The sequence below is a fragment of the Balaenoptera borealis genome (assembly GCF_965194805.1).
Source record: "Balaenoptera borealis genome assembly, chromosome: 7".
NCBI classification, from domain to species: Eukaryota; Metazoa; Chordata; class Mammalia; order Artiodactyla; family Balaenopteridae; genus Balaenoptera; species Balaenoptera borealis.
Genome location: NC_138864.1, coordinates 53201118 through 53227696, shown reverse-complemented (window position 1 = coordinate 53227696; position 26579 = coordinate 53201118). Strand labels below are relative to the sequence as shown.

General features: G+C 35.8%; 1 protein-coding gene and 1 long non-coding RNA gene across 9 annotated transcripts in view; one reads left to right on the top strand and one right to left on the bottom strand.

Annotated features, from left to right (window-relative positions):
- CROT (carnitine O-octanoyltransferase) overlaps nucleotides 1–26579 on the bottom strand; it is a 105839-nt gene that overhangs the window by 54667 nt on the left and 24593 nt on the right. For all 8 annotated transcript variants that reach the window (XM_082398371.1, XM_082398377.1, XM_082398378.1 and 5 more), the window contains exons 8-17: nucleotides 18112–18205; nucleotides 17348–17473; nucleotides 15563–15664; nucleotides 10122–10205; nucleotides 9602–9709; nucleotides 9245–9375; nucleotides 2245–2368; nucleotides 662–740; nucleotides 479–572; nucleotides 238–357 (exon numbers count right to left, since the gene is read on the bottom strand). In XM_082398371.1, coding sequence (XP_082254497.1) covers nucleotides 238–357; nucleotides 479–572; nucleotides 662–740; nucleotides 2245–2368; nucleotides 9245–9375; nucleotides 9602–9709; nucleotides 10122–10205; nucleotides 15563–15664; nucleotides 17348–17473; nucleotides 18112–18205 — 1062 coding nt within the window. The remainder of the gene's footprint in view (nucleotides 1–237; nucleotides 358–478; nucleotides 573–661; nucleotides 741–2244; nucleotides 2369–9244; nucleotides 9376–9601; nucleotides 9710–10121; nucleotides 10206–15562; nucleotides 15665–17347; nucleotides 17474–18111; nucleotides 18206–26579) is intronic.
- LOC309631820 lies at nucleotides 22426–26473 on the top strand. The gene is made up of 2 exons (XR_014246581.1): nucleotides 22426–24339; nucleotides 24646–26473. It is a non-coding gene; the product is annotated as an uncharacterized lncRNA (long non-coding RNA).

The window sequence follows — 26579 nt, the reverse complement described above, 5'->3', positions numbered from 1 at the left end:
AACGCCTAAGTGGTAAAAAATAATTGCCCATGCAGCAAGTGACAGATGACAACACCATCAGAATCACAGTGTAGGAAAGACAAACAACAAGAGTGAGCACAGTTAAGAATAATAAAGATGTTAAAAAAATAAAATAAAATACATAAAACACTATTCTAAAAAAAAATTTATAGATGCAAATAAAATATACTAAACTAAAAAATAAAAAAAATTAAAAAATAAAAAGAGCAGCCTCACCTGTCATCTCTGATATGATAGAAAAATCCATAGCCATTGTGTACCATGGGAACCACCACTCCCTGGACTCTTAAATAACCAATCAGACTTGTTGAGAGAACAAAGTTTCCACCTCCTCCACTGTATGGCACAAAGAAAGGATATTTTACTAGGCTTACAGAAGCTTACATTGTTTCTAAAAAGCTTTTAACATTCAGGAAGAAAGAAACTGATGAGGTTACAAAACACTACGTTATATTACCTTCTGGAGAAAAGTGGGTCTGTAAAGAGTTCTGGAACAGGGAGACATTCCTCTTTTGCTATGAGTGAGAGACCTAACAGATGACGGTCAAATCCTGCAATAAAACCCCAAACCTGAAGTTAGAAAAATGTTTTCAGCACAAGAGAATTTTTTTTTAAGTCAGAAAAAAAACAGTATATGTACCTTTTCCAGTTGAACAATCTTTCATCATTTTATTATGTTTTGCAAAAGCTTCTAACATCCTGTGCTGCTGCTCAAAAAGCTGTGTTAAAAATCAAGAGATACTTCAATAACAAAATGTACAGAAACCAAACAAAAAACCTGAGCTCAAAGTAATTAGAATTTGGCAGGACTTCCCTTGGGGCACAGTGGTTAAGAATCCGCCCGTCAGTGCAGGGGATACGGGTTCAAGCCCTGGTCCGGAAAGATCCCACGTGCCGTGGAGCAACTAAGCCCGTGCGCCACAACTACTGAGCCTGCGCTCTAGAGCCCGCAAGCCACAACTACTGAGCCTACGTGCCACAACTACTGAAGCCCGCACGCTTAGAGCCCGTGCTCCACGACAAGAGAAGCCACCGCAATGAGAAGCCCGCGCACCGCAACAAAGAGCAGCCCCCACTTGCTGCAACTAGAGAAAGCCCGGGCACAGCAACGAAGACCCAACGCAGCCAAAAAATTCATTCATTAATTAATTTTTTAAAAAAGTAATTAGAATTTGGGTAATTTGGGAGAGAAAAAAGATTCTGAGGAAGACCTTGAGATGTATAACTTTTCTGTCTTTTTCCTGACTTCTTCCACTGCCTTTTTTAATTTTTATTTTATATTGGAGTATAGTTGTAAGTTGTTGTGTTAGTTTCAGGTGTACAGCAAAGTGATATAGCTATACATACACATTTATCCATTCTTTTTCAGATTTTTTTTCCCCATTTAGGTTATTATAGACTATTGAGCAGAGTTCCCTGTGCTATACAGTAGGTCCTTGTTGGTCATCTATTTTAAATATAGCAGTGTGTATACGTCAATCCCAAACTTCCAATCTATCCGTCCCCCCTACCCTTACCTACCCTTACCTTTTCCTCTGCCTTTTCTTTCCTATATGCCCTGCAACTTGATTATTTCTTTCCCAGAACGAGAAAATAGAAACTTGTGGGCAGCACTGAAGTGATATTAAGAAGTGTAAAGACAGAAGCAATTACGATTTCAAAACTAAAGCATAGTTGTACAAAAATGATAATGAAGCAGCTCTATGAAATTAAAATAAGTTAACATACATAACTATGTCAATCAAAACTAAAGAAACAAATGCAATACCAAAATAGCAGTGGGAAGGAACTACCCTTTTGTGTAAATGCTTAAAGTATAAAACAAAACATATAAAGCTGTACTGGTTCTAATATACAAAAAAAAATCTGATTTCAAAAACGTTCAACCACATCAAGAAAAGCTTCCTTTTAAAGGCACTTTAGGAAAGTCTACATTTTATGGGTGTTATCTAAAGGTAGATTAACAGTAGTGAAATACTCAAGGTGTTGAAGTTACTTTGCCTAGAATATGACACAAATGGGTTTCTTATCAGGTCTTCCCTGTTTCTTATTCTTTCCAAGTATACACTTCATTGGCAAATGAAGAAATGTTTGAAAGTTTCCAGAAAAAAAAGATTTGAAAATATTTCACTGATCCAGGGATTTGAAGAAGTTAGTTATTTAAGAGCCAAGTTTCCTTTAGAACAGACAAATTCTGTTAATTTTTTCTTTTCAAATACTCACACTGGTAGAAGGATCCTGCATGGATTGGCACCATCTGACTGCTTCTACTGTACACGATCGCACAGTCTCTGTACGGCCATGATAAAAGTATCTTGTCATAGCTGTTTCATAGCAGCAACCAGGGCTACAAGAAAAAATGAAAATAAGAGAATGTATCATGAGAAAGAAAATGCTCTAATGTTATTACAAAGAGAGTTTACCTAATAAAGCTGGCTTTGGTCAGAGACTAAATTCTACAATACAGACTACGATTGAGATTTTCAATAACAACGAGGCTGTTTTCAACATCAAAGAGCAAAAAGTACTGTGGCCTGGTATAACAGGAAATGTTTCAAAGGCTTGGCTGCTGTCAGGTTGTGTACATTGGCGTCTGTGGCAGGTGGCCTCTGAGATGCCCCCAGTGATCCCTGCCTCCTGCAGATGCCCTGGTATAACCCCTCATGCTGTGTGTGGGATGGATTTAGTGTCTTCCTTCTAATGAAAGGAATATGACAAAAGTAATGAGATGTCACTTCTGAAATCAGGTTACAAAGAGAGCTCTCTCATCTCCTTACTCTGAGGAAAGCCTGCTGCCATGCTGGGAGTTGCCCTGTAGAGAGGCCCAGGTGGCAAGAAACAGAGAGAGGCCTCTGGACAACAGCTTGGGAGGAAATGAACCTTATTAATAACCATGTGAGTGAGACTGTATGCGGATCCTCTTTAAGGGGTGCCTTCAGATGAAGACACGGTCCTGGCTGACACCCTGACTACAACCTGACAAGAGACCTGAAGCCAGAGGCACCCAGCTAAGCTGTGCCTGGACTCCTGACAGACAGAAAATGTAAGTTGATAAATGTTTGTTGTTCTAAGCTACTAAGATACGGGGTAACAGAGTCCTTGGCCTTTAGTTTCCTCCTACAGAACATGAATGACTCTAGAATTAAGTAAAAGCATTATTTAAGAAGTTCCCTAGAATGATGACTGTTTTCCTGGGGTGGAGAATGATATAACAATTTTTGGTACAAAGCTCTCTTACTTTCCTGGTGATAGGAATTTAGAGTTAAGGCAATCAAATGGAAGAGTAAAAGGTCTGAATGTGGGCACTAAGAGTGCTCAAACAGTTTTTTTTTTTGGCCGTGACATGCGGCTTGTGGGATTTTAGTTCCCTGACCAGGGATTGAACCCAGGTCCACGGCAGTGAAAGCACCAGGTCTTAACCACTGGACCGCCAGGGAATTCCTGCAAACAGTTATTGAGCCTCCTCTGTTCAGTGTTTCTATAAGACTGTCTCCCTGAGCTGAAATAGTATCCTTTCAAAATGTGAAGGAGAAAGTGTAAATAAAAATTTAAACCACCACTAAAATAGCATTCTTTAAAAAACAAAGATAAACGCAGTAAGAATGAATGACAAAAAAGCACTACTCTGCAACCTGTAATGAAATAATAGATCTTGGTAATGATCATCAATGGCCACTAAAACCATTAGGTAAAAAAATCAGGGAGGAAACTTTATAATGGATGTTGGCTAACAATTGAACTCAACCTCAATCTGAACAGGATGCGATAGGAAACAAATAATATTAACTATTTGATTTACTGTTATAAAAAATAATAACAATAATCGATTACTAGTCTCAAGTTGCCAAATCTAACTACCAGTTTATAGGAAACATGGGAGACAGAACAACAATGTTTAACAGTTTTTTTTACTTAAAGGGCAAATACGTAAAACAGTAATATAAATTTATGTTAATGGACACACAACGTAAAAAGATGTAATCTGTGATAAAATAAAGAGGGCGGTACAGAGATGGATAAAAGCACAGTGTTTGTATACTATTAAAAGTAAGCTGGTATTATTCAAACTAGGTTGTTATAAATTTAAGATGTTAAATGTAATTTCCAAGGTAGCCATAAAGAAAATGGCTTAAAAAATACAAAGAAATAGGGAAATCAAAATGGTACACTACACAAAAAAAATCAAAATCACTACTACCAAAAAAGAAAGTAATGGAGGAATTGAAGAACAAAAACATGTATGCCCTACAGAATACACAGCTAAATGGCAGAATTCTCCCTCCTTATCAGTAACTCTCCAATCAAAGGCAGAGATCGGCAAGATGAACAAAAAACATCATCTATATACTGTCCACAAGAGATTCTGTTTAGAAACAAAGACAGTAAGAGGTTAAAAGTAAAATGATGAAAAAAGATAGTAACCAAAAGAGAGTTTGAGTGGCTATACAATTTTTTTTTCCATTAGGAGTGGCTGTATATATATATCAGACAAAATATATTTTAAGTAAAAAGGTTGAATGAGACAAACAGGACATTATTTACTGATAAAAGGTTTAATTAATCAAGATATAACAATTATAAAAATATATGCACCAAACAACAGAGCTATAAGATATATGAAACAAACACTGACAGAATTGAAGAGAGAACTAGACAGCTCCACAACAATAGTTGCAGACTTCAATACCCAACTTTCAATAATGGATAAAACACATAGAAAGAAGATCTAATAAGGAAAGAGAAGACTTGAACAACACTATAAATAACTACACCTAAAAGACATATATAGAATATGCCACGAAGGAACAGCAGAATACAAATTCTTCTCAAGTGCACATAGAACATTCTCCAGGATAGACCGTATATTAGGCCACAGGATAAGTCTCAATAAATTTAAAAAGATTGGAATCATACAAAGTATCTTCTTCAATGGCAATGGGATTTGCTAAAAAGCAAAGCTAAAAAGCAGTAACAAGAAAAACTGAAAAATTCACAAATATGTAGAAATAAAACAACAAACTCTTAACCAAGTGTTCAGGGAGAAATCACAAGGTAAATTAGAAAACACCTTGTGATGAATGAAAAGTAGAACATACCACAATTTATGGAATAAAGCAAAAGCACTGTTCAGAGGCAAATTTATGGCTCTAAATACTTACATTAAAGAAGAAGATCTCAAATCAGTAAACTAACTGCACACCTTAAGTAATTAAAAAAAAGAAGAGCAAACTAGCCCCAAAGCTGGCAAAAAAAGAAATTAATTAAGATTATAGTAGAGATAAACAAAATACAGAAATGAAAAATAAAGTTAACTAAACCAAAAGTTGGTTCTTTGCAAAGATCAATGAAATTGACAAGCTTTTAGCTACACTAAGGAAAAAAAGGGAGAAGACTCCAATTACTACAATCAACTATGAGAAAGAGGGCATTACTACTGACTTTACAGAAATAAAAAGGATTGTAAGAGAATATTATGAACAACTGTATACAATAAACTGGATAGCCTAGATGAAATGGACATATTCTGAGAAACACACAAACTACCAAATCTAACTCAAGAAAAAATAGAAATCTGACTAGATGTATAACAAGTAACAAGATGAATGAGCAATCAAAAACCTCCCAACAAAGGTAAGTCCTGGACCAGATGGCTTCACTGATGAATTCCAATACTTAAAGAATTAACACCAATCCTTCTCAAACTCTTCCAAAAACACTGGTGAGGAGGGACCATTTCCTTACTCATAATATGAGGCCAGCATTACCCTGATATCAAAACCAGGCAAAGACACTGCAAGAAAAGACACTATAGACCATTATCCATTATGAATATAGATGCAAAAATTCTCAACAAATTACTAGCAAACTGAATTCAGCAGCAGATTAAAAGGATGATACACCATGACCAAGTGGGATTCATCCCAGAAATGCAAGGATGGTTCAACATATGAAAATCAATGTAATATACTACATTAATAGAATGAAGAAAAAGACCTATATGATCATCGCAACTGATAAAGAAAAAGCCTTTGACAAAATCCAACCTATCTCTATTCACAGATATGTGGTCTTATACATAAAATGCTAAAGAGTCCACAAAAAACTGTTAGAGCTAATAAACGAATTCAGCAGTTTTAGGATATAAAGTCAACATGCAAAAATCAGTTGCATTTCCATACACTAGCAATAAATAATCTGAAAAGAAAATCAAGAAAACAATTTACAACAGCATCAAAAAGAATCAAATACTTAGGAGTAAGTTTAACCAAGGAGGCAAAAAAACCTGTACACCAAAAACTACAAAACACTGAAAGAAATTTAAAAAGACATAAATAAATGCAAAGGGACCCCATGTTCATGGATTAGAAGACTTAACATTGTTAAGATGACAATACTACTAAAAGAGATCTACAGATGCAACGCAATCTCTATCAAAATCCCAACGACATTTTTACAAAAATGGGAAAACCCATCCTAAAATTCATATGGAATTTCAAGGAACCCAGAGTTGCCAGAACAATCTTCTTTTCAAGAACGAAGGTGAAGGGGACTTCCCTGGTGGTCCAGTGGTAGAGAATCCGCCTTCCAACGCAGGGGACGCAGGTTCAACCCCTGGTCAGGGAACTAAGATCCCACATGCCTTGGGGCAACTAAGCCGTGTGCCACAACTACTGAGTTCGCGTGCCTCAACTAGAGAGCCTGCATGCTGCAAACTACAGAGCCCGCGTGCCCTGGAGCCTGCACGCCACAACTAGAGAAGAGAAAACCCACAGGCCACAACTAGAGAGAAGCCCATGCGCCACAACGAAGAGCCCACGCACCTCAAAGCAAAGATCCCGCATGCGTCAATGAAGGTCCTGCATGCCGCAACTAAGATCCGACACAGCCGAAAATAATAAATAAAATAAATAAATAAATAATAAATAAATCTTAAAAAAAAAAAAAAGAACAAAGGTGAAGTACTCATTAGTTCCAGATTTCAAAACTTACTGCAAAGCTACAATAATCAAAACAGTGTTGTATGAACACAAGAAGAGACACATTGAACAACACATTGACCCAGAAACAAACCCTCACATCTATGGTCAATTGATTTTGGACAAGAGTGTCAAGACCACTCAATAGGGAAAAGACAGTCTCTTCACAAATAATGCTAAGAAAACTGGATATCCATATGCAAAAGAGTGAATTTTGATCCTTACCATACCCCCTACACAAAAATTAACTCAAAATGGATCAAAGACCTAAAGTAAGAGCTAAAACTATAAAACTCTTAGAAAAAAACATATGGGGAAAGTTTTGTAATACTGGATTTGGCAATGATTTCTTGGATATGACACCAAAAGCACAGGCAACAAATGAAATAAACAGATAAATTGGACATCAAAATTTAAAACTTTGTGCATCAAAGCACACTATCAAGAGAATGAAAAGACAACCTGCAGAATGAGAGAAAGTATTTGCAAAACACCTATCTGATAAGGGTTTCGTATCTACAATACATAAAGAAGCCTTAAAATTCAACAACAAAATGACAACCGAATTACCAAATGCACAAAGGATTTAAATAGACATTTTGCCAAAGAAGATACACAAATGGCCAATAAACACACAAAGATATTCAGCCTCATTAGTCATTAAGGAAATGCAAATAAAAACCACAATAAGATACCACTTCACAAGTACTCTGGATGGCTTTTTTTTTTTTTTAAAACAGAAAAGTAAGTGTTGGCAAGGATGTGGAACAATTGTACATTACTTTGTATACTGATGGTGGGAATGTAAAAACGGTATCCACTGTGGAAAACAGTTGGGCAGTTCCTCAAAAGTTAAACATAGAATTACCACACAGCCCAGCAATTCCACTCCTAATTATTGACTCAAAAGAATTGAAAACAGGGATTCAAACCAATACATGTATGTGAATGTTCACAGCAGTGTTATTCACAATAGCCAAAAGGCAGAAACAACCCAAGCGTTTATCAACAGATGAATGGATAAACAAAATGTGGTATATTCATACAATGGAATATTATTCAGCCATAAAAGAACAAACATTGAAAATACTATCCTAAGTGAAACAAGCCAGATACAAAAGGACAAATAATGTATAATTCCACTTAGAGGAAATATCCAGAACAGGCGAATTCATACAGACAGAAAGTGGATTAGAGATTACCAGGGGTTGGGATAGAAGAGAGGATAGGAAATTTTTGCTTAGAGTTTCTGTTTGGGGTGGTTAAAAAAAAGTTTGGAAATAGATAGTGGTGATGGTTGCACAACAGAGTCGATGTAATTAATGCCACTGGATTATATACTTAAAAATAGTTAAAATGGCAAGTTTTATTTTATTTATATTTTACCACAATAAAAGAAGATAACTGACTGTTGAAGGCAAAATTAGTAGTGCATCATGAGGTTGTTAACATATGTACAAGTATAATGTATGACAACAATAGCACAAAGAATGAGGTAAGCATAATAGAAACATTCTGTTTTAAGATTCTTTCATTATACTTTAAGTGGAAAATATCTGAAGGTAGATTGCAAGTTTAAAGATGTATTTTGTAAAACCCTACTGATAGAAAAAAAAAAAACCAGTGTAGCTGATAATGGAGATAAAAGGAAAAATTTAAAAAAACTAGGAATTCAAAAGAAGATAAAAAAACAAAGAAGAAACGAAAAATAGATGGGATAAAGAGAAACAGCACGACTGTAGACTTAAACCCAACCTTATTGATAATTATATTAAATGTAAATGATCTAAACACCACATTTGCAGATACATATTCTCAGGTAAAATTTTAAAAAGGAATATCAAAGAGCTTCCACTTCTGCTTAGGATGGAGAAAGTCATAACATACCATCTCTCCTATCCTAAAAATGAGTAAAGACTGTCTAATCTATAAAACCATACCTTTTCATGAAACCACTTGAAAACAGGCTGCAAGAAAACCAAGCGATCTGAATTCCAAAGAATGACACATCTCTCTCAGAAGAGAGCAGGCACTTCAAAAGTATCAAGGTAATGAAAAACAAGGAAAGACTGTTAAAGTGTCACAGATGGAAACTCTAATAACACTGTTGATGAAAGTACAAATTAGGGCACAGTGCCAACTGGGAAAAACGTAAGAAAAAACACTGGGGAGTTACGACAGAATAGCTATAGTAAAGACAGCCTTGGACTTCAAGACTATGAAAATGGAAAATGAATGGTCCTCACCGTCCATGAAGTCTATAATAGGCCAGCTGAAGTGCCAGCTGAACAAAGGTATCAGGGTGAAGCTTCTTCTTCTTGGTTAGCTTCTTGCCAAAAGATGTAAAGGCATAGACCAAAAGCTGCAGATCAGATGCCTAACAAAAAGAATTAAATACGAACAGTGAAAAAACACCTAAGGAGAATACCCCAAAGATAAGCAAAATATCATTTGCATTAAAATAATCATCAGACATAAAGAAAGGTATTAAAGTTGTAATTTTTAAATGTTTTATGCCGTCATACTTGGATGATAGCCAAATATTCATATATAGTAGTTACAAGATAAAGTATTACTATCAAAGAGAAAAGTGAAAAATCTACCTGCTTGAAATATTGGGCTTTAGCTTGGTTGATGTCATTTAATACTTTTTCATCCACAGTGAAAACAAGCTCCTCTGGAAGTGGTATATCCCGTACTTCATCTGAACCCTGAAAATAGGGAAAACTTAAAAATATTATATCTATAAAAATATGAGGAGGGCTTCCCTGGTGGCGCAGTGGTTAAGAATCTGCCTGCAGGGGACACGGGTTCGAGCCCTGGTCTGGGAAGATCCCACATGCTGTGGAGCAACTAAGCCCATGCACCACAACTACTCAGCCTGTGCTCTAGAACCTGTGAGCCACAACTACTGAAGCCTGTGCGCCTAGAGCCTGTGCTCCGCAACAAGAGAAGCCACCACAATGAGAAGCCCACGCACCGCAACGAAGAGTAGCCCCCACTCACCACAACTAGAGAAAGCCCATGCGCAGCAACGAAGACCCAATGCAGCCAAAAATAAAATAAATAAATTTATTTAAAAAATTATGAGGAGAAAGGGATGAAATATTTGTTCTAACATACCGTCCATCTTCCTTCACTCTCAAAAATTTTCTGATCAACATAATAGCTGATGCTTACGATAACCATTGCATCATAAGGAGCATGCTAAAATGAAAATACACAAGATTTTGAATAAGTTTTGTGAGTTAAAACTTGACCCATCCTTAGAAAACTAAAAATAGAAGTACCATACGACCCAGCAATCCCACTACTGGGCATATACCCTGAGAAAACAATAATTCAAAAAGAGTCATGTACCACAATGTTCACTGCAACTCTATTTACAATAGCCAGGACATGGAAGCAACCTAAGTGTCCATCGACAGACGAATGGATAAAGAAGATGTGGCACATACATACAATGGAATATTACTCACCCATAAAAAGAAATGAAAATGAGTTATTTGTAGTGAGGTGGATGGACCTAGAGTCTGTCATACAGAGTGAAGTAAGTCAGAAAGAGAAAAACAAATACCGTATGCTGACACATATATATGAAATCTAAAAAAAAAAAAAAAAAAAATTGGTTCTGAAGAACCTAGGGGCAGGGCAGGAATAAAGACACAGATGTAGAGAATGGACCTGAGGACACGGGGAGGGGGAATGGTAAGCTGGGACGAAGGACGAAGTGAGAGAGTGGCATGGATATATATACACTACCAGATGTAAAATAGATAGCTAGTGGGAAGCAGCTGCATAGCACAGGGAGATCAGCTCGGTGCTTTGTGACCATCTAGAGGGGTGGGATAGGGAGGGTGGAAGGGAGATGCAAGACGGAGGAGATATGGGGATATATGTATAGCTGATTCACTCTGTTATAAAGCAGAAACTAACACACCATTGTAAAGCAATTATATTCCAATAAAGATGTTAAAAAAATTAAAAAATTTTTTAAAATGGAAAAATAAATAAAAATTAGAGAAAATAAAAAATAAATATTAGATGTTTTAAAAAAATAAAATAAAAACAAAGTATCTCTTTAAATTTTTACTTTATAAAAAGTGGAAGACATTGAAGGGTTATGAACAGAGCACTAACATGATTTGTCTTACAATTTAAAAGGATCACTCTGATGGTTGTGTTGAGTTAAAAAGAGAGTGTAATGGGAAATGAACAGCATTATGCATTTGGCAAAACCATAAAGTTGTACAACATAAATAGTGAAACAATGTAAACTATGTAATTCGGTTAATAATAATGTATCAGTATTGGTTCATTGAATGTAAAAACATATACCAATGCAAGATATCAATGAAAGGAAAAACGGGGTGCAGGAAAGAGAGCAAGTGAGCATTTTGTACTTTCTGCTTAATTTTCCTGTAAATCTGGAATTTGCTCTAAAAAGTAAAGTCTACTAACTAAAAAAAAAAAAAAAAACTTGACCCAATATTTTATTTTCACCTTCCCTCCACTCTTAACACATAATAAAATGCAGAATTCTCAAATGCCTCACCTTGTAATGATAAAGAGATGGATATTCCACAGTATAGTAACTGATGTATTTTATTTTCTGAGAAAGAACAAATATTTAAAGTCGGAAGCACCTAATTAGGGCTCTTGAGGTAATGGGAAGGGATGTAAACATGAATAATCTAGAGAAAATAACTGCTATCTGTATTGGAAGTCAAAGGAGGTATACATATGTACATATACAATGCTAAAATGTTCTGGAATTGTAAAAGCACTATGGAAAAGCAGATGGGGGTGGCAGACTAAATCTGAAGGCTAAATGGAGGATGGGTATGAACTTCTTTTGGTAAACACACAGTCCACTAGATAAGTATTTAAAAGCATAATGATTTTGTGTACATATCTATAAGAGTGTTCAATGTGGCAGAAATAATTCTCAATGTTTAAGGAATGTGGGGAAGATGCGCTGAGTTACAGGGATGTCATAGTTTTGACAGCTGTATTTAGAGACAGGAACTGTGGCTAGTGAATTTTCCCATCATTTATTCTGGAGGATAAACTTTTTGCCTTATCTTCTCCATGTTCTTTTGATGACAATTACATCACATGGGGTTTTTCCCCTCTGGGTTAAGGCTACCACTTTACATTACACACCATTACCATTCATGAACTGAAAGCGACACCGCTAGCCTTGGAGAGAAAGAAGGGAGGTTTAAGATATGAATCCAGCACACTTGGGCCCAGTTTCAGAGGGTGTAATTAGGAGTCTTAAATATCGCCTTAACACTACACAGCTTTGCTGCCCTGTATTACAGCCCCACGGAGCCTAGAAACACGGTATACCGTTACCAGGTAAGCAGCTACCAAAGCACCAGGAAGGGCTTAGTAGGGAGGTCAGTACAAGATGCAAGAGCAGTTCATCCCGCCTGCCAGCAACAGCACGTATAACAAGACTCAAAGGTCATGGACAAGACCCTTTTCTAACAGCATCTCACAACTGTGTACTTTGTAGCTTTACAAAGAACTTTCACAGATATTGCATATATTATTTCATTGAAGACAACAGTATTATACTGGAACCAGTAAGAAAGAGCATGACTGAAAGATATAAATCTCTTTGACTTATAATTTTATCCATTCATCTCCTGGCGGAAAGTTAATCATCAATTTAAAAAAAAAATGTTAGGAAATAGAAAAAATTCAAACGCTTTCCTGATGCTTTATTTGTTCACATAAGTTTTATCTTTTTTTTTTCATTTATATGGAGGCAATATGTGTAATATACTGTTTAATAATGTGGACTTTGGTTCTGAGTCCAAACCTTACTACTTACTAGCTACATAAGTAAGTTAAGTTCTCAAGTAAGTTACTTGAGAAAGTTACTTAATTCTTTAAGTAAACTGCCTCATCTGTTAGTAGGGAAAACAATACCTAGTCGCATACAGCAGCTGTGAAAAATGATTTTAATAATGCTTATAAAGTACTTACTACAGATCCTGGCCCACAGCAATAATTAGTAACTATTGTTATTAACAACTAATGTTTATTACATGCTTCCTATGTACTTCTACAAAAGCCTACAACAAAGCCTCTATAAGGAAGACAAAATAGTTGACCCCAGGATTTTTAATCCCAACAGGGAAATGCTATTATGTAGTATAATCACAAAAGTATATATTCAAGCACCAATGGAAGAGAGCAGCAATATGAATTTGGATTAAGAACAACTTAACTTTACAGTATATATACTTTACTAATAATGTTTTACATTGGTTAAATAGCATTTTCAGTAATCATCGTAGGTTGCAAGGGGAACCTACATGGAATTTTAAAAGCATATTGTTAAGTGGAGATCATCAGATCAATCTGATAAGTATATGGGTGACAATGCATACACATGAAACATGTCCATACACTTTACTAAAGGAAAGCATTTCAGTTGTGCAAAGATATATGCTCATTATGGGACCAGTATTTTTATTCAAAGATAGAAACATCATTAAAGTTATTTTCTCCTGAATTTGAGCAAACAGCAGGATGTTGATGCCATCAGTAAAAATCCAAGTAGTGCAAGGCGGTTTTTTTAGGGGGTTGGGAGTGAGGGAGGAAAGCAAGATGATGAGTTCTTGATGATGAGAGTAACTAACCCTTACGTAACAATGTAACATCCAGTTTGGACAATTTAACATATGGTGAAACAAAACTCTCAAGATGAGAATAATAGGTAAAAACTGTAAAAATATAACTGCAAGCTACCTATGTAGAAATGGTCAATGAAACTATTAAACCAGAGAAAAGAGCAGACACAGGGGGAAATGGTTATGAATAATATTAAGCTCAGTTTTAGAATCCAGAGACAGGAAAAGACTGTTAGGAGGTTGAAGGCAGTGTCAGATGCATATAAAGAAGAGGGAACCAACTGCAGCTGATAAGTCAACGAGAAATGGAGGGAAGAAGCCAGAAGGTAGTTAGCTACTTTACGAAGGACAGACAGGGAATAGTGAGGCTATGAACCAAACTGAGGAGGTCAAGAAGAATCAAACAAGGAGCTGAAGAGAAAAAAGCTGAGGCAAGTAACACAAAATCTTCTGTCAACACTGGACTCGTAAGGAAGAGGACAGACAACAAATCTTCAAAATGACTCAAGGCAACCTTTCACCCTGATGATTTACTGTAGAAGACATTCTATTACCTGCACATCAACCACACCACCTTCCTCGGCAATAACAGCTACTTTACTTTTCTTTAGGCAATCAGCACACATCTCTGTGGTGGTTTGAATGAGTGATTCTACCAGCTAGGTCCCAAGGTTTGGTATGTGACCCAGGCCAGGCGAATCAGAGCAGCTAACTCCCTGGAATGTGCACGACTGACACAGGCCAATACAACCAATGAGCATTATTCCCAGGTCTTTTGCTGGAACCACTGGGGTTAAAAAAAAAAAAAAAAAAAAAAGCTGGCTATTTCCACAGAGAACACTAATCTACGAGGAGAGCTGTGAAAACATGAGACTGTAGGTACAACCATCACGTGGTGTAGTCTACATAAAAATAAAGCCAAACATAGGAAATTAATGCCAAAAAATGGAAAGAGAAATTTCTAATGAAAGCATCTGGACACTGGAAGTCAGCATTACCCAAATTTAGCTGTACCCCTATGTCATAAATACCTTCGTAAGCTAATGCCAGTTTGACTTAGGTTTCTATCACCTAAAACTGAATAAATACTGATTAATACAACTATTGAACCCAGATCAACGTAACAGGATTTTTTTTAGTATCTTACAGTCCCTACATATCAATATTTTGGAGGAAAGCCCCCAAATACAAACAAAATATCTACCTCATACTACTTTATACCTAATCATATACTTTATGAAAAGTATTATAATGAGGTTATAAGTATATATTGCAACTCTGACTTAGGTTGACTTTTTAATTTTCTTGGTTCATAGACCTCCTGAATGTCCATCAGAAAATGGCAAAGTAGAGCTAATGAAGACAACCATGGGAGAACAGAAAAGAAACAAGAAAAGTTGTGTGTGTGTGTGTATGCATGTGTTTGTTTTATGAAGAAGATAAAAAATGGTATTCAGTACCAGACATTTTAATATCCAGAAGTGAATAATGTTCCGAAGATCATGTGTCATTTTTTTTTTTACAAGGTTACAAAATTACTAGGTAAATGTAGAAATATATCCACAGACATTTCTCTGTGCATAAAACAAATACTAATGCTATATCTTTTAAAATAGGTTGTAATTTTCAACAACAGGTAACAGTGGATTTTAAAAGAGCTTATACTACATAAAAATGCAAGCAAATTCCACTTTACAGATACACACCACACTGTTATCCTGACTACAGATGAAAATAATTTGTCCTATACTCTATTTTCACTGAGAATTCATAACTAAACCTTTTACTCTAATGCCATAAAGCTAAATAAGTGTTTGCTTATTCTACCACAGGACAGCGTAAGTATTGTAGATTACTGCCATTAAATTAACCTAAAAGAGTAAAAGGAAAAAATAATTTCAGTAGTTTACTTACATCACAATTACAGCCAAATACTCCATTAGAAAAGGAAATCAAGTTATAAGATTTGTCACCCCAGCGTACTGTTGGATCTCCAGTAAGAACCTTTGTAGCAACCTAAAATAAATGTAATATTTCCAAATTTAAAGGATTTTAATATTGGTTTTTAAGTATTTATATCTTAAATAGACACAAACACACACACACACACACACACACACATGATCTCACTTTTCCTCTTCAGGTAAACCAAATTTAATAAAATGTTAGTTATACTCAAGAGATAATAATTCTGGCCCTGACTTTAAATAGTACTCAAAATCCAAGAAATTCTACCAGAAAAGAGAGTGATGGCACAACATTCATGAATGTTTAGAGAATATACAATTGAAAGGACAAGGCTTTTGCAACTTGAATAGGATAAGAGGCATTGATAAGTTTAGTCATTAAAGTCTAGTTACAAGAAAAATATTTCAAGAATTCATATCCTACTAAGCCAGTTTCTCAAATGGTAAGTTTTGGCCATAAGTGAGTCATGAAACCACAGTAAACATTCTTTACAAGAAAGAATAAAATAGAACATAAATATCAGAGTACATCGCAGATAGTCAAAGTAATTATTACCGTTTTGTGAAACTTCTATTATGTATGTATGTGTAAGTGTGCACACGCTTGTGGGCGTGTGTGTGTGTGTAATGGGCTGCAATCTAAATATGCCTAACTGTAGATTGCAGCAAAAAAGTTTGAGCAACACTTCATTAAAACACATTCTTCCTCAAGAAGCTTGTTGATTCTACTTAAAAAAAAAATGCATCTAAGGAAGAGGAAAAATTGTTTTCTAGCTACAAGGTTTTTCAGTCCTATATTATTTTATTTCTATCATTTAATATTGATGAATGTATTATGAAGTAACTTCAGTGTTTTCAAAAGACTCTGAGATTCCTACAAATATGACTACTACCTTTTATTTTTTTCCCAGGAAATGATATTGCCCCAGAAAAAAAAAAGTAGGCCACAATTACCCTTAAATTCACTAAAGTCAGTGTGTTCTATAAAACCAAATGATAAAATAAATCACAAGAATGATATAATTCTTAGGACAGACCTCACCAACTAAGGTATCAAGGCCCACTGGTGTGGGTTATAGGTAGGTTCTCATGTCACATTTGGTATGAAATCTCATTTAGCCTAGCGTCTTATGCAAATTTCCTGTATATATAATCAATGAAAAGGTTGGGAACCACTGACATCTGATAAGCAAATAATAGACATACTTCTTTAAACAACATGTAAGATATGTCTAAATGGAGCTAAACAATGTGGCAAGAATTTACAGAGCATTATTTATGTATAAGATTCATTTGATACGTGTGTCTCTGTGTGTGTCTGTGCGTGTGTGTGTGTGTATATATATATATATATATATATATATATATATATATATATATATAGCTAAGAAAATGTTTTAAGAGCCTGCATTAAATATTTATATTTTATGACTTAGTATTTGCACTTTCTTTTCTTAGCTTCCCCATTCTAAGATAAAAGATGTTTCCAAGATACAGGAAACAACTGTCTTCACAATTATGTTTCACAGTGGTTTTATGGGTGTATATTTCAAACTCAGTAAGTTGTATACATTAAATATGTACAGCTTTTTGTATGTCAATTATACCTTAATAAAGTGGTTTTAAAAAAAAAAAAGCCTGCATGTAACAAAATTCTTCTCATGTTCAATTTACACAAGAGTCCCCCAGAAAAATCTGTGGGAAGAAATAACAAAACAAGATAGTTGAATACCTGAGAATAATCTTCCGGTGTTACACGTGGACTGCCATCATCTAAACAAAATACCAGTAAACTGCTCTGAATTTTTTCTAACATAGTCAAGTTCTCTGGATTAAGTCTAATCAAATATTCTCGTGCCTAAAGGGCAAGGAGATAATAATAAAATGTTACAAATTAAATACAAAATATCCAGAAAATCTCAATAGGTTCTCAAAAAGTTACAGAAAAGGTTCTTCAAGAAAAGTGTGAATTCAAGGACCTCTGTGTTGACTCCTGAACAGGTTTTTCCTCCAACTGCATGGCTGGTCCCTACACCTGTGCTACTAAATGCATAAACGTATAAAGTTACGCCACCGCCTAGATTTTCTCTAGTAGTTTAATATTGTACAATGTATTTAATGCTGCTTAAAGCTTAAAGCTGTCTGTCCGTTTATCTTTATTTCAAAAATCTGAACAAAGGGACAGCATATACTTGAGCTCAGTGTTTGAAATTCAAATGTAAATAAAATAAAAATAGCATACCCTCACCCCAAAAGTGTAAATTATAGTTAATAATATTGTATTGCATATTTGAAAGCTTCTAGAGAGTATAACTTAAAAGTCCTCATGACAAAAAACATATTTTTTTAGTTTTCTGTATGGTGATGGACGCTAACTAGACTTACTGTGGTGATTATTTCTCAGTATATACAAACATTGAATCCTTATGTTGTATAGTTGAATATAATGTTGTAAGTCAATTATAGCTCAAAAGAAAAGAAAAATTAAATTACAACCTTAGCCCATCGAGTTCGCTCCTCACTAGTTAACGCTGCTACCCCAGGTCCATCAGGTTCATGACGGCACTTCTTTTGGATGTATGTCAATTGCCTTTGGAACATTAAATAAAGAGGATTCAAAAAGAGCACAGGCAGGATCACTAGCTACTTTGGCCTTTAATAGGTTATAAAGTTTATACATATTTAAATGTTTTGATATGTTATCCAAAGAAAGAGATTATGGTCTCAACAGCAATGGAGTTATTTCCTACCCAACTTTTTTTTTTTAAAGTGATTATGTGGCCTATTAATACCGTAAGTATACTTGACAAATCTCACAAATATTATGTACATTTTATCTAACTAAAAACTATGTGTATATATTAACAGAGGACTTATTCTATACCCAATTAATACTTGGGCTTAACCCCCAAAACAGAAATACCATGTAGTTAGTTTTAAATGTTTTCACATATGCCATTCTTACTTAAAATCATTACAAAGACTATTAGCTAAGGATAAATTATTTCCCCCCATAGCATTCTATAATCCTAGTCTGATGAGTTTCATGTATCTTTAAACATATAGCAGGTAAGTAACAGGGTTCGTCCACAAAGAAATTTTCATCAAAAATCCACAGCTTATTTTCATCCCTACTTCCTCATACGATATGCTAATTACCTCAATTTAAACATTTCCACAGGTTTCTTAGAAAGTGAGCTAATGTAGCTTAATAAATGGTCAAAAGGCACCACTAGTAGCCATCCCTTATTTGTGACTTTATCATTCAAGGAATGAATTCCTTGCTGCAAAATTCCTCCCTCTTTATTTGAAACTAATGGTGTCCTGTGGAGCAGATGAGGCCTTCTATACCAAACAATCTGCATCTATGGTGGGAGCAACTTGCCTTATCTCTTCCTGCTTACTTGTCTTTGCTAACTCTGATTTTGCTTCAATTACAAATAAAGCTTACAGAGTTGGTGGTTACATGGCGGCCATAATAACTAGGATAAATTCTGAATGCTTAAGGAATTAAATCTACCTCACTGTTTTTCTCCATATGGTATGAGTTGCTGCCCTTCTCTTACCACCTGAGAGCACCAGTTTTGACTATGAAACTTTTCCCCACTCCCCGATATAGCCATTTTAATATTCAGTGGGAAAGGACCACGTCATAAAAAAACAGTCATTATCAGAGAGAAATCACCAGGAAAAATGTATTAAACCTGAAATGACATTTTAAGTTTGATAATAAAAGGTCAGATAGTAACTGCCAAATCTTCACCATTAAGAAGTCCATCCTACCTAAAGTGATCTACAGATTCAAGGCAACCCCTATTAAAATCCGATGGCATTTTTCACAGAAACAGGAAAAAAAATCCTAAAATTCATATGGTACCACAAAAAACTCCAAACAGACAAAGCAGTTTTAAGCAAGAAGAACAATGCTGGAGGCATCACACTTCCTGGTTTCAAAATATATTACAAAGCTTCAGTAATCAAAATAGTATGGCACAAATAACAGACATACAGGTCAACGGAACACAATAGAGAGCCTAGAAATAAATCCACTTACATACAGTCAACTGAGGTGCCAAGGAAGCCAAGAATACACAATGGGAAAAGGAGAGCCCCTTAAATAAACAGTGTTGGGAAAATTACCACATACAAAAGAATGAAACTGGACCCCTATCTTACATCATACAGAAAAATCAATTCAAAATAGATTAAAGGCTTAAATGTAAGACCTGAAACAATAAAACTCCTGGAAGAAAACATGGGAAAAAATGCTTCTTGACATTGGCCTTAGAAAGCATTTCTTAGACATGATACCAAAAGCGCAGGCAACAAAAGTAAAAACAGACAAGTAGGATTACATCAAACTAAAAGCTTCAGCACAGTTAACAACTAAGTGAAAAGGCAACCTACAGAATATGAGAAAATACTTACAAACCATACATCTGATAAGAGGTTAATATTCAAGGAGCTCCTACAATTTAATAGCAAAAAACCAAACAACCTGATTAAAAAATGGGCAAAGGGAATGAATAGACATTTCTCCAAAGAAGATATAAAAATGGCCAACAGGTATATGAAAAGGTGCTCAACACCACTAATCATCAGGGAAATGTAAGTAAAAACCACAATGAGATATTACCTCATTCCTGTCAGAATGGCTATTAACAAAAAGATAAGCGATAACAAGTGTTGACGATGATGTGGAGAAAAGGGAACCCTTCTGCACTGTTGGCGGGACTCTGAATTGGTGTAGCCACTACAGAAAACTATGGAGGTTCCTCAAGAAATTAAAAATAGAAATACTGTATGATCCAGCAATCCTAGTTCTGTGTATATATCCAAAGGAACTGAAATCAGGATCTTAAAGAGACATCTGCATTCCCATGTTCCTTGCAGCATTATTCACAATAACCAAGAGGCAAAAGCAACTTAAATATTCAATGATGGGATGAATAGATAAACGAGATGTGATATACACATACAAACAGAATTTTATTCTACCTTAAAAAAGAAAGAAATCCCACCACTTGCAACAATGTGAATGAACCTGGAGGACACTACCCTAAGTGAAATGTGCTAAAGACAGAAGGACAAATACTGCATGGTATCACTTACAGGTGGAATCTAAAATAGTCAGACTCTTAGAAGCAGAATAGAATGGTGGGTGCCAGGGGCTGATCTAAGGAGGAAATGAGGAGGCATTAGTCAAAGGATACAAAGTTTCAGTTATATAAGATGAGTAAGTCCTAGAGAACTACTGTACAGCATAGTTCCTGTAGTTAATGATACTGTACTGTACACTTAAAAATTTGCTAAAAGGGGAGATCTTAACGTAAGTGTTCTTACCACAAAAAAAATTATTAAAAATAAATTAAGAGGGCGGGACACCTTTGGAGGTAATGAATATGTTTAGGACATAGATTGTGGTGATAAGTATACACTGATGAAACTATCTCCAAACTCATCCAGTTGCACACAATAAATATGTACAGCTTTCTGTATGTCAATCATACCTCAAAAGTGGTTTAAAAATAACTTCTCTATTCATAGAAAAAAAAGAGGTACAGATTTGGTAACTAAAATAACCCCTCTTTTCCTTTAATTTGGCTATCTATGCACCTGTTTTCAGCTACACATGCAATTTTTGATATTTAAAAGCACAAAGATTTGTATTAACAATATTTATATTTCAGAATCACCTACTTTTAAAATACTCTACCCTTGATATGTCCTCATAATCTTGTTTCTGCCTTCATTACTTCCCACTCATTCTTTAATTTACCATAATCGGGTTTTGTCCTCCAGTGATTATCTTGAAAGTACGTTTCTGAATGTTACCAATGGCATCCCATAAAACCTAGCAGCTTTATCTCAGTCTTATTTTTCTCATTGCAAAGTGTTTAACACCCAGGAGTCAATCTTAAAATTCTCTCTGCCTTGGCTTTTGTAGCACTGTTCCACTGTGGTCTCCCTAACTCTCTTGACTACTTGGTCTTTTTCACTAACCATTTGTTCTCGTTCCACTGCCAAATGTGTGTTTCACCAAATTTCTCTCACTGGCCTCCCCCAACCTCTTCTACAAGTTTCTCCTTTGGTAATTTCATCCACTACTTTAATAGCTTCAACCATCACCTTTATATAAAAGGCAACCAAATCTCTAACTTCAACCCCATTTTCTCTCTAAATTTCTGGTACCAAATTTCCAAATGCTTATTGGATATATCTACCTCAATTTCTGTCAACATTCCCAATTAAATTTGGAATTTAAAAATTATCTCCCTGACCCCTCCTTATTAATACAAATTTTTAAAAAATTGATCTTAGAGGAAAACATAGGTATAAATCCTCATGACCTTGGATCAGGCAATGGTTTCTAAGATATGACACTAAAAGCACAAGTAACAAAAGAATAGATAAATTAGACTTGGTCAATTAAAACATTTGTCCTTCAAAAGAGGCCATGAAGGGCTTCCCTGGTGGTGCAGTGGTTGAGAATCTGCCTACCAATGCAGGGGACACGGGTTCGAGCCCTGGTCTGGGAAGATCCCACATGCCACGGAGCAACTAGGCCCGTGAGCCACAATTACTGAGCCTGCACGTCTGGAGCCTGTGTTCTGCAGCAACAGAGGCCGCGATAGTGAGAGGCCTGCACACCGCAATGAAGAGTGGCCCCCACTTGCCACAACTAGAGAAAGCCCTCGCACAGAAACGAAGACCCAACACAGCCATAAATAAATAAATAAATAAATAAATAAATAGATAGATAGATAGATAGATAGATAGACAGACAGACAGACTTTCTGGAAAAAAAGAGGCCATGAAGAAAGTGAAGAAACAACTCTAGAATGAGAGAAAATATTTGTAGTTTATATATCTGATAAGGGACTTATATCTAGAATATCTAAAGAAGTTTTACAACTCAACAATAAAAAAGACAAATAACCCAATTAAAAATTGGCCAAGGATTTGAATAGACATTTCTCCAAGTAAGATATACAAATGGTCACTGGCACATGAAAATATGTTCAACATTGTCATTATGGAGATGCAGCTGTAAACCACAATGAGATCCCACTTCATGCCCTCTAGGATGGCTACAATCAAAAAGGCAGACAATAACAAGTGCTGGTGAGAATGAAAATAAATCGGAATCCTCAAATACTGCTGATGTGAATGTAAAATGGTACAGTCATACTGGAAAACAGTTTGGCAGTTCCTCAAATGGTTAAATTAAACATAGAGTTATGATCCAGCAATTCTACTCCTAGGTATATATACCCAAGAGAAATAAAAACACAGGTCCACACAAAAACCTATACACCGACGTCCAGGACAGTATTACTCACAGCAGCCAAAAAGTAGAAACAACCCAAATGTCCATCTGATGAATGATTAAATAAAATGTGGCATAGCCTCAGAATGAAATATTACTCAGCCAAAAAAAGGAAGAAAGTACTAATACATGCTACAACATGGATGGATGTTGAAAACATCGTATATGCTAAACTAAAGAATGCAGACACAAAAGGCCATATATTTTAAGATTCCATTTATATGAAATGTCCAGAATAGGCAAACCCATAAAGATAGAAAGTTAAGTGAAAGATAGAAAGGTTGCCTAGGGCTGGTGGGGTGGAAGTGTTTGGGAAATATGAGAAATGTCCGCTAATGGACAGGGTAAGAGTTGGGGAGCAAATGAGTTACTGCTTATGGGCTCAGGGTTACTTATGGGGGTGACAAAAATGTTCTAAAATTGATTGTGGAGATGATAGCACAATTCTGAATATTCTAAAAAATGCTGAATTGTACACTTTGAATGGGTGAACTGCATGGTGTGTGAACTGTCTCAAAGCTATTATTAAAAACAAGAAAAAAATTGAAAAGGTACCTCCTCGTCTGTTGCCTCCTCCCGTTACAATACTATCTGCTTACTCAGTCACATTTAACAGCTTCCTTTCTTTCTAAATCCAGTGACCAATTCATATTAACTTTACCTCCAAAACATTTTCTGCATTTATCCCATCTTTTTAAAAAAAATTTTTTTAATTGAAGTATAGTTGATTTGCAATGTTGTGTTACTTTCTGATGTACAGCAAACTGATTCAGTTATACATATATATATTCTTTTTCAGATTCTTTTCCATTATAGTTTATTATAAGATACTGAATATAGTTCCCTGTGCTATACAGTAGGACCTTATTGTTCATGTAGAGTGTCCCATATTTTAAAGCCCCAACCTCTTACTTCTTTACTGGATTACTGCAAATTTTAATACATCTCTTTTCAGACTCCAACTCACTAAGATTCAGAATCTGACCAATCTATGTTACACTTCTAATATGTATCTTATGTTTCTAAATAAAATTTCCTAATGCATAGGACTGGCCTAATCACTCAATTCACTCACACATGCACACCCACACACTTCTGCTTTGTACTAAGCAGAGGGAATTAAAAAAAAAAAAGACCTGGTAAGTAGTCTCTTAGAGCTCCATCTGCATGTGAAAATACAGAAATGACTTCAATACAATTTAATAATCAATATAATAAAGATAAATACGAGGCGTACAGAGAGTCTAAAGGAGTCTAAGTCCTTGGGCCATGAAGAGAAGAAAGGGAATGGGAAAGCATGAAATAGGACATAAAATAGGAAGTAGTGACCTTGTGGTGACCTATGAACAGAAACATAAAGCACAAGAAGGAATTCTTACTTAAAAGTGGACAAGGCAGGGCTTCCCTGGTGGCGCAGTGGTTGAGAATCTGCCTGCCCATGCAGGGGATGCGGGTTCGAGCCCTGGTCTGGGAAGATCCCACATACCACGGAGCGGCTAGGCCCGTGAGCCACAATTACTGAGCCTGCGCGTCTGGAGCCTGTGCTCCGCAACAAGAGAGGCCGCGATAATGAGAGGCCAGCGCACCGCGATGAAGAGTAGCCCCCACTTGCCACAACTAGAGAAAGCCCTCACACAGAAACGAAGACCCAACACAGCCATAAATAAATAAATTAAAAAAAAAAAAAAGAAGTGGACAAGGCAGGAGAAGGCAATCCAAACAGAAAGCATGAGCACAAGCAAAGATCACAGATAACTTAACATGTTAGAACTGCAAGCAAAAATGGGGTAGGAGTATAGAATGCACAGGGAGGAAGAGCAGGACAAGGCTGAAGGGGACAGGTGAAGGTGAAATCCAGACCACCACTAAAAAACTGGGACTTGGGCTTCCCTGGTGGCACAGTGGTTGGGAGTCTGCCTGCCAATGCAGGGGACACGGGTTCGAGCCCTGGTCTGGGAAGATCCCACATGCCGCGGAGCAACTAGGCTGGTGAGCCACAACTACTGAGCCTGCGTGTCTGGAGCCCGTGCTCCGCAACAAGAGAGGCCGCGTTAGTGAGAGGCCCGCGCACCGCAATGAAGAGTGGCCCCTGCTTGCCGCAACTAGAGAAAGCCCTCGCACAGAAACGAAGACCCAACACAGCCAAAAATAAATAAATAAATAAAAATTTAAGAAATAAAATATTAAAAAATAAATAAATAAATAAACTGGGACTGTATTCTAGACCCAAAGAAACCATTCAAGAATTAAGCAAAACTGAGATACAATCAAATATGAATTTTAAAGTCATAGGACAGATGACTGTAGAGCATGTAGGGAAGCAAGAAAACCACCTGTGAAGTTGAATCAACAGAGAGTTAAAGATCTGAACAACACTTTGATGTACTTTTTTAAAAGAAACCAGAAATCAAAATTTTTGTGTGAATTCAACCAGAAATCCATATGTTTCTCTGAATTCTCCTGATTTTTAAATAGTAATGTAAATTCTCTGTTATCCAAGCAAAACAGGCCACAGGCTGAATTCAGCCCATGGATCACATGTTTCTGGGAGAGTGGGTTTTAGTAATACAATTAACAAGCCTGATCTAATAATTTTATGTCAACTTTGGAAATTTTAAAAAATAGCTGGAACGTACAGAAAGATTATCCAAGACACAAAAGCAAAACACCTAAAAGATGGATAATTTTGCCTATGTCAAAATTAACCATGTCTGTTCAATTACCAAAAAAAATCTGTTAACTGGAAGAAAATGTTTGCAATCTGTATAACTGATAAAGGATCAGTGCTCCGAAATATAATTACTACAAATCAATAAGAAAAAAAAAATAGCCAACAGAAAAATAAGGCAAGCCTACCTCAAGAAACAAGAAAAATCTCAAGTAAACAATCTAACCTTACACCTAAAGGAACTAAAGAAGGAAGAACAAACAAAACACAAAGTTAGCAGAAGGAAAGAAATCATAAAGATCAGAGTAAAAATAAATGAAATAGAAAAAAAGAAAACAATAGCAAAGATCAATAAAACTAAAAGCTGGTTCTTTCAGAAGATAAACAAAATTGATAAACCTTTAGCCAGACTCATCAAGAAAGAGAGGGAGAGGACTCAAATCAATAAAATTAGAAATGAAAAAGGAGAAGTTACAACAGACACTGCAGAAATACAAAGCATCCTAAGAGACTACTACAAGCAACTCTATGCCAATAAAATGGACAACCTGGAAGAAATGGACAAATTCTTAAAATGGTATAACCTTCCAAGACTGAACCAGGAAGAAACAGAAAATATGAACAGACCAATCACAAGTAATGAAATTGAAACTGTGATTAAAAATCTTCCAACAAACAAAAGTCCAGGACCAGATGGCTTCACAGGTGAATTCTATCAAACATTTAGAGAAGAGCTAACACCCATCCTTCTCAAACTCTTCCAAAAAATTGCAGAGGAAGGAACACTCCCAAACTCATTCTATGAGGCCACCATCACCCTGATACCAAAACCAGACAAAGATACTACCAAAAAAAGAAAATTACAGACCAATATCACTGATGAATATAGATGCAAAAATCCTCAACAAAATACTAGCAAGCACACTCCAACAACACATTAAAAGGATCATACACCATGATCAAGTG